The sequence below is a fragment of the Neofelis nebulosa genome, chromosome 9 (assembly GCF_028018385.1).
Source record: "Neofelis nebulosa isolate mNeoNeb1 chromosome 9, mNeoNeb1.pri, whole genome shotgun sequence".
NCBI lineage: Eukaryota > Metazoa > Chordata > Mammalia > Carnivora > Felidae > Neofelis > Neofelis nebulosa.
Window position 1 is genome coordinate 7,420,344 of NC_080790.1, and position 8,624 is coordinate 7,428,967.

Consider the following 8,624-nt stretch of genomic DNA (forward strand, 5'->3'; position numbering starts at 1 on the left):
ACAAGCAAGCAAAACCCAGTGGGTTCCCTCTACGAGTCGAATCCACTCCACGGGTCCTGCACTTGGACAGGCTGCGGGCGGTACCCCTTTAAACGGCGTGGCACTCCCCAGCCAGCCCTGCCAGGGTACTTCCCCAGCACCATGGGCACCGCCCCTCAGTCCCGCCGCGGCCGCCGCGGCCGCCGGGACCTTTCCCCTACTTTCCAGGTCCTCAGGCCCCGCCCCTCGCTCGGACCAAAACACGTGCCGCATCCCGCCCTGCCAGATCACGCCTCGACCAGGCTCCGATCACGCGGCTCCCCGCGGCGCCCATTGGCCGGCGGCGCAAGGGCCTGGCGCGGACTGGCTGGTGGGCGCCCGGCCCCGCCCCGGTGGGGGCGCGGTGTATTTTGGTTTGCCTTCGCGCCACGCCCCCACGGCCGCTCCCTCCGCGGCCGCCCCGCCCCTCCCGCACCGCGAGGGCCGCGCCGGGGCAGAGCGGCGCGGGCGGGCGGAGGCTCGCGCCGGCCGCAGGAGCTCAGGGTCGCCGCCGCCGCCGCCGCCGCCCGCGGCGCACGTGCGGCTGCTGCCGTGCGCTGAGCTCCCGCCCGCGGCTGCTTTGTTGCCTCCGGGCCGCCGGCACCATGCACACTCCGGGCTCCGTGGGCCCGGGCGACGCGCATGCGGTGAGTGAGCGCCCATCTGAGCGCGGGGCGAGGCGGGGACGTGCCGCCTGTGCGGGGCCGGGGCGTGGAGGAGGGCGGGGACGCACGGGGCCTTGGCGGAGCCGTGCGGTCAGGGGCCAGAGCGGGCTCAGGAGCTGGGAGGGGCAGCAGCCGTGCAGGGACGCGCCGGGTGGCGCGGGGGCATGTGCCCCGCGCCGCCCTACGCGTATCTTTGTCTGGAGTAGCCGCAGCGGCCCCCGCTTTGCCGGCTCCCAGCGCGGGGCTATTTCCAGCCATGACGTCACCAGGCCGTGTGAGGAGGCGGCCGTTGGGCGGGGCGCGGCGGGCGGGAACGCGACACGCGGACGGCGGGGTCCGGATGATGGAAAGGGAGAGGGGGCGGGGTAAAAGCTGGCGGGAAGGTGGCACGCGGGGGGTGGGGCGGGCGGGATTGGGGGTGGGGCAAAGTCTGGCGGGAAGCCGGCAGGCGGCGGGCGACGTAGGGGGCGGGGCAAAGCTGGCGGGAAGGCGGGGCAGGGGAGGGGCAGAGTTGGAAGGAAGGTGGTACGTGAGGGGCGGAGCAAGACTGCAAAGAAGGCAGTACATAGGGGGCGGGGCAAGGCCGGCCTGAAGACCACAGGTGGTGGGTGGGGTACAGGGAGGGGCAAAGCTGACGGGAGGGCGGTACGTCAGGGGGCGGAGCAAGCTCGTTGGAAGACCACTTGCGGTAGGTGGGGGGCGGGGCAAAGCGGACGGGGAGGCGGGGCAGGGGCGGGGTAAAACTGGCCTGAAGACCAGATGCGGTGGGCGGGGCAGAGCTGGCGTGAAGACCACATTCGATGGGTCAGGGGAAGAGGGCGGGGCAAAGCTGAAAAGAAGGCGGGGTGGGGGAGGTGAAGTAGGGTGCTTATTTCCTCAGCCTTGGCCACCTCGTGTCCGGGCTTGAAGGCGGCTAGGACCTTGGTCGTCGAGACTCGAGGACCCTGAGGGCTTGAGAGAGAGAGGTCTGAGTGCGCTGCATACCTGCCGTCGGCAGCCTCCTGTCTGTGACCTCATGATTCCGGGGACCAGGCCGAGGTCAGAAGCCCGGCCAGCGGCGGTCACGCTCCTGGCCTGCTCTGGGGGGACCCGCGGGACAGAAGGATTTGATGCTGAGGCGAGCTGAGTGGAAACCTGTATCTTTGCAGATTTAAAGGGTCTTTGGGAAGGGATCAGTGCATTCCAGTTGCTTCTGTCCCCCCTTCCTGCTTAGAAAGACCGGTGTGACACGCAGGAAAGATGTCCCTCTCCTGGGTTGCAGTAGCTTTTTAAAATTCTTCCTGTCTGCCGCCTAGCCTTGTGGCGTTAAGGAGTGACTGAGTGTTCTGAGCGTGGGGAACAGGGCTAAACCAGCATGGGCTCCACCTTCCTGGCACACGTGGAGTTCAGCCGCCGGGAAGTTCTGCAGGTGGTGATGCCCTGAGTTTAGAAGGCTGTGCTCAGTGCTTCAGAGAGTTCCAGAAACGCATCCGTAGGGATGCTCTTCGGGTGGCGGTGCCAGCTCTGAAGAGCCGTGTTTCCTCTCGCCAGCCGAAGACTCAGGGTCCGAGTCCGTGTCTCCCCCGGGGCTTACACCTGTGGCATTAAAGGCTTACTGGTCATTTACTGGAGGAAAACATTAACTTAGCTTTTTTTTTAACAATCGGGGTTTTCCGTGGACACTGGCTTGCCAGCCGAGTCCAATCGTCCTCACTCTTCAGAACGTTGGCTTAAAAAAAAAAAAGTGAAATTGACGTGAATGTTCCCTTGGCGTATTTTTCTAGGACACGGGGTTTGTGTGTGGAGTCACGTGTGTGTGTTACGTGTGCAGTGCACGTGCTTGGGGTGCGTATCCACGCGCCCCTCGGGGTCGCGCCCTCAGCTTGCCCCGGACTGAGAAGCCATTGTGTTGTGTGGCCTTCAGGTGGACCTCATGGACATCTGTGAGTCGATCCTGGAGAGGAAGCGGCACGATAGCGAAAGGTCTACGTGCAGCGTCTTGGAGCAGAATGACATCGAAGCCGTGGAGGCTCTTGTCTGCATGAGCGCCTGGGGTCAAAGATCCCAGAAAGGTGACCTATTAAAGATAAGACCCCTCACGCCTGTCTCGGACTCTGGGGATGTCACTACCGCTGTGCATGTTGACGCAGCCGCACCTGAGCTACCAAAGGACTTCGATTCTTTATCGACTCTGGTAAGAAGCGGGGAGAAGAGCATTTTATGTAGTGGCTGGATTACGTTAAATAAATGTGTTGAAGACCTTGCGGGTAGAGTCATTGGCGTGCTGCTAGTCGAGTGTATAACCTCTGTGGACCCTCAGGGTGCAAACTTCTCTTCTCCCTTCAAAATGCGCTCTTTCCGTTGATAGATCATAGTGCGCAGCCACAGGGCACAGCGTTCATAAGATGAAATCTGCAGATCGATGCGAGGAGGTAAAACGTACTCGTTTCCCTGGGGAATTGCAGAGTGGGGGCTTAGTTCCCCGCCCCCCTCCCCGATGCCCCCCGTCCGGGATCAGGAAGGACGGGTGGCGGCCAGAGACAGCCCGTGCTTTGGCCTTCGTTAGCTGGGTTGGAGTGCTGGCCTCTGCCTCCCCAGAGCAACCCGCTTCTCACGTGTGCCAGTTGAGTGCAGTCAAGCAAGGTTTTCGTGTTTGTTTTCTCGCCTTGCTGGCGCTACAGAATCGCTGGGAGAGACCGCTTCTCGGCTTGGAGAAGTTGAGGACGGTCCGTTGGTAACAGAAGCGAAAATCAGAATCTCGTGGTGCTGGGCTGGAAGCTTGCACTGGAAGGAGAGTGTGGAGGGCGGACTGGGGAGGAGGGAGGAGAAGGGACTTGTGGACAGTGGGGAGAATTAGACGAACAGTGGGCCAGAACCCCCTCGCACAGTTACTTGGCACCGGGCTCCGTAGGCAGGAGGTGTCGGGTGCTACGAGGGAGGCTCGGTTCAGGCAGCGCCGCTGGTGAGAGCCTGGCCTTTGGGGGATCGTTCCAGCAGATCTTTACCTCGCATCCAGTAGGCTCTGGATAAGTGTGTGTGAAATGGCTAACGCCGGGGGGTTTTTTTGAAAAAAATTGAGAATCAAAAATTCTTGTGAAAAGCTCTTAGTTTGAATATAAATTAGTTCTCTCCTTTGTAGTCCTAATACTTCAAATTGCTCGTTTCAGTGGCCGCGCAAGTCCAGGAGGGCACAGACGTTCTTTTTTTTTTTAATGTTTTTATTTACTTTTGAGACAGAGACAGAGCATGAGCAGGGGAGGGGCAGAGAGAGAGGGAGACCCAGAGTCCAAAGCAGGCTCTAGGCTCCGAGCTGTCAGCACAGAGTCTGATGGAGGGGGGGGGGGGAGCTCGAACTCACGGACTGTGAGGTCATGACCTGAGCTGAAGTCGGACACTTAACCGACTGAGCCACCCACGTGCCCCAGGACACTGACATTCTTAAAACTAAGCAAATTGATTGGTTTGGGAGAGGTCCGATAAGGGGGAAGAAGCCTAGAAAGTAAGGTATCTCACGTTGCCTTGAAACGTGCTGGGTGCCGTTGTGAGCGGGCTTAGATGAATTTTTTCTAGATACTCTTTGAAGGCATTGGGGACAACGTGATCAAAGTAAGTCCCCTTTAAAATGTAACCAAAACAACCTTTTCACACAGTACTTTTTTTTTAAGTGCATGACTCCTCCTCAGAGCCCTGATCTTGTGGAGCCATCGACAGGGACACTTGTTGCTTCCCAAGTAACTGATTCCAAAGCGTGCATGGTCACGGCCGTCCCCCCAGCCTCTGCTGAGGCAGCCCAAGTGCTGAGCGGGAAGGCGGAGAGGGGCCTTCCTGGTTTGAAGCCAGAGCCACTGGAGCCAGACCCCGGCCCCTCCTGCAGGCCCGTGGTGACGAGTGTCATCCGCCACACCGGGGGGAGTCCTGCTCCTGGCCACATTCCTACTGCCCAGGTTCAAGAACGCCAACTTTCCGTCAACAGAGAAGGAGAAGCACGGTTTCTGGGACACATCGAAGCTTTGCTGGGCACACGACTCACGGACAATCTACTGAACACTGACTCATTGTCCTGTCAGCCTTGCTTGCACGAGTCTGGTGGCCTGATCCCCACGGACAGAGGCCAGCAGGCAGTGTGGCCTGTCGCAGTTCAAACCTGCTCACCAAAGAAGTATGAAAGTGACTTGCCGAAGAAAGCCACCCCTGTGATCTCTGTCCCTGTCCCCAGTTCCCCTGTCTTTTGCCAAATGATCCCCGTGACCGGACAGAGTGGCACGTTACCGGCTTTTCTGAAGCCTCCTCCCCAGGTGTCTGTGGGGACCGTGAAACCCATCCTACCCCACGCTGCTCCGGTGCCCCAGCCTGTGTTCGTGGGGCCGCCTGTGCCTCAGGGAGCCGTGATGCTCGTTCTGCCCCAGGGGCCCCTGCCCCCGCCTGCCGCCGCCTCACCCGGCGGGATGGCCGTGGGCGGTACAAGGTTCCTGCCCCTGGCCCCTGCTCCAGTGTTCATCGCCTCCGGTCAGAACTGTGCCCCTCAGGTAGACTTTTCCCGAAGGAGAAATTATGTTTGCAACGTCCCAGGCTGCCGGAAAACCTACTTCAAAAGTTCCCACCTCAAGGCCCATCTCCGCACTCACACAGGTGAGTACTGACAGGCGTGAGGACGCCGGGTCCTGTGTTCAGGAGACACGCCTGAGCCTGCCTCCGGTGGGAGGGACACGTGAAAACCACCGGGAGGAGAGGAAATCTGGCCTGTTTCCTTTGGTCCTGCAAAACCCTCGTGGTCTTGTAGGGATTGGGGTTCACACTAGCATAACCATCGTTGGTTTTTCTGGAACGTGCCGTCCGCTCACCCCCGCACATAGAACGTGTGGTTCTGGGATCGTGGTTCTTTGATAGGTTTGTCAGGTGGTGCTCGTACTGTCCCTTTCTCTTCACGTTGCCGGAAACTCCTCAGTCTTTCTTTCAGCATTTTAGAAAACATGGATTTCACATTCCGTAAACATCAGTTTACGGAATATTTTGGTTCCCTCTGGGGAAAGGTCTCTCTAAAGTATGGAAAACTTTGAATTCAAAAATATGTGAACTTCAAGGGCATGGAGTTTTCTCATTTGGGGGAACATGTAGTTTTTTATTCGGAAGAGCTCCGAGACTCTGATGACTTGGTGACATCTTTATCTCAGCGGCTCGGTCCAGTAGAATTTCGGGCAACGAGGGAAGTGTTCTCTGCCCAGTTAAGGTAGCCACTAGCCACACGTGCTTGAACTGCGGACAGTGGGACCAAGGAAGTGACTTTTTCATTAAGTTTATACTTACACAGCTACGTGGGGCTGGTGGCCTTCGTGTTTGACTGAGGTCTGAGAGCTGCCTGGTAGAGTTTCAGCTTTAGTAGATTAGGTCAGAATATCTCTAATGTTCTGTGGCACTCTTGTTCCTTGAGTTGGTGTTCTGTTCTGTCTGTGAGGCTCCTGTGGTTAAATAGTCTGCTTGCTAAGCTCCCCTTTCGGAGGGTCGCAGCCTTACATAGATGTAAATGCAGTAGCCGGTCACGCAGGCTCTGTAGTATAAACCCCTGATCCGGGAACTCCCTTCCACCGAAATGTCTGCTGATGGCTTGTAGGACGATAGCGAGTTGTGCAACACAGCGTAGGAAAGGCTGAACTGGAAGGAGTGATCATTGTATTGTTTTCCACAATGCGTTTCAGGTAGGCCGGTTTAGGTTAGCACATCAGAGCTCGAATATCGGCAGCTCCGACCGGCAGAATGAAGCAGGGTTTAGAATTGAGGCACGAGAGTCCTGGCTGTATTGGAGTGAATGGGTGCCTCTAAGGGGCTCTGCTTTTCAGGGAAGGAATTGTTCTTTCAAGAATCTTCCCCCTACCCTGGGCTATACCAATGAAAGATTTGTTTTTATTTAAAAAACACCTGGGTGTATTTTGGGGCACCTGGGCGGCTCAGTTGCTGGAGCATTGATTTCAAGCTCAGGTTATGATATGGTGGTTTATGGGTTCAAGCCCCACATCGGGCTCACGCTGCTGACAATGCAGAGCCTGTTTGGGATTCTCTCTCTGTCCCTCTCTCTCTGCCTCTTCCCCCCTTCTCTCCCTCTTCCCCCCTTCTCTCCCTCTCACTCTCTCTCTCTCTCTCTCTGTCTCTCAAAATAGATACACTTTGAAAAAATTTCTTGCGAAATGTGACATTAGTTTGACGTCTTCGGGCCTCGACATATATATTCTGTATTTTGGGTGTGGCAAAAAGAAATGCATTTTGGAAGAATTCTTGACATTTGAATAACTCAGTACCAGAATAAGGGGATACTACTTTCTTGGATTTTGATGAACATAATTTAAAAGTGACGTGAATTAACCTGTCCGATAAAGCCGCTGAGCATTTACGTCTTCTTTAATGTGTGTTTTCCTGCCTCTTAGGAGAGAAGCCTTTCAACTGTAGCTGGGATGGCTGTGATAAAAAATTTGCCCGTTCTGATGAACTTTCTCGCCACCGCAGAACTCACACCGGGGAGAAGAAGTTTGTGTGCCCCGTGTGTGATCGGCGTTTCATGCGCAGTGACCACCTGACGAAGCACGCCCGGCGCCACATGACCGCCAGGAAGACCCCTGGCTGGCAGGCAGAGGTTGGCAAGCTGAACGGAATCGCCTCGGCAGAGAAATGCGGGAGCCCGCTAGTGGGCCTGCCGGCCTCTGCCTGAGAGGTCAGCCAGGGAATTGGCAGTGCAAATTTTAAAAAGCATTTTTCGGGAACGGAACTGTCCCCCCCCCAAAAAAAATGTTTTTCCTTGGGGGGGCTAGGAGAAAGTGGGGAGCTGGTTCTGATGAAAGTATGTTAACTTTTCCTTTTTCGGTTGGGACCCTGTTCGATATCTTTCGCAGTTTCAGAAGTTTTGTTTTGTTTTTTTGAGGAAATGGAAGAAGATTCGATCATCGGAATCACCAGCATTCGAATAGACATTTTGGCAGTAAAGGTTACAAAATCTGGATTTTTATAGCCTTTCTATTCGTGTTTTATAGAAGTGAGACAGGGTACTAATTTTTATACTGTTTTTTATTAAAATATTTATATTGTTGGTGTCCAGATCACCACTTTCCAGATAGGTGATTTTACAGTCTTCCTTTCAGCGTTCAACGATGTTTTTCACAATAACTCTACTTTTAGTCAATTTGGCACATTATTCGGCCACAAAAAGAAAAAATTACAAGTCTATCATCAGGCCCTTTAGATTTAAGAATTGTTACGAATCAGAACTGGTTGAATAGGGGCTTCTTAAATGGGCGGGGAAGGGATTTGCATTTAACTTTCTCATAGCATTTTCGAGGGAAATTCCAGGCAACCATTCCTTTAAGGCTGTGGCCCAAGGAATTAAAATTTTGATTAAGTAGAACGAGTCATTTATCTATGTCCGTAGTGTGACTTGTGAAGGATGTGCCCCAGAGAATAATTTAAAATACCTGATAGGTACCCGGTGAGGGGTGAGCTGCTGTCGGACCTGAGCGTCTGCGGCTTTGGGGGCCCTCGCTTTGCCGAGAGCAAACTACTTAGTTGCCTGTTTGTACCTCAAACACCAAAAAAGGGTAACGTAAGCACTCAAACCCAGCCGCTTCGTCAGTCATCAGTCGACTTCTTTTGCTGTGGCCTTACACGTAGTGTTTTGTGGGTAGAGTGACTCCTTAGAGAAGAAGAAAATGTCCTTACCGGTTGGAGGAACTTTCCGCCAAAGTACGGTTGACCTGAGCTAAAGTGTACATGCAAACGGCCCAGCTCCAATATTCCGATTCCTTTAAGAACTCTAGGAACTGCGAGTTACGCTCTATGGCACTGGTGCTACCCAGCTTCTCTTTCGTTCATTTGATTTGAAGGAAATCGATCAGACAAAATTACTTGGAACGGGGCATTTTGCAACCCGCCTAGAAGATGAGACCCGCGGCAGCACTTTGAATCCGTGTGATCTCAAGCCCT

At 55.2% G+C, this 8,624-nt stretch overlaps 1 protein-coding gene across 2 annotated transcripts in view; it reads left to right on the forward strand.

Annotated features, from left to right (window-relative positions):
* The first annotated feature begins 442 nt into the window (after positions 1-442).
* Positions 443-8,624, forward strand: part of KLF11 (KLF transcription factor 11) — a 9,291-nt gene continuing 1,109 nt past the window's right edge. The window contains exons 1-4 of one of the 2 annotated variants that reach the window (XM_058682520.1): positions 443-665; positions 2,587-2,856; positions 4,328-5,291; positions 7,079-8,624. The exon at positions 7,079-8,624 is cut by the window's right edge and continues 1,109 nt beyond it. In XM_058682520.1, the coding sequence (XP_058538503.1) occupies positions 624-665; positions 2,587-2,856; positions 4,328-5,291; positions 7,079-7,359 (1,557 nt within the window). In that variant the 5' untranslated portion in view covers positions 443-623 and the 3' untranslated portion in view covers positions 7,360-8,624. Of the gene's footprint in view, positions 666-1,577; positions 1,722-2,586; positions 2,857-4,312; positions 5,292-7,078 lie in introns of those variants that run through there. The other variant, XM_058682521.1, reaches the window with a different exon arrangement.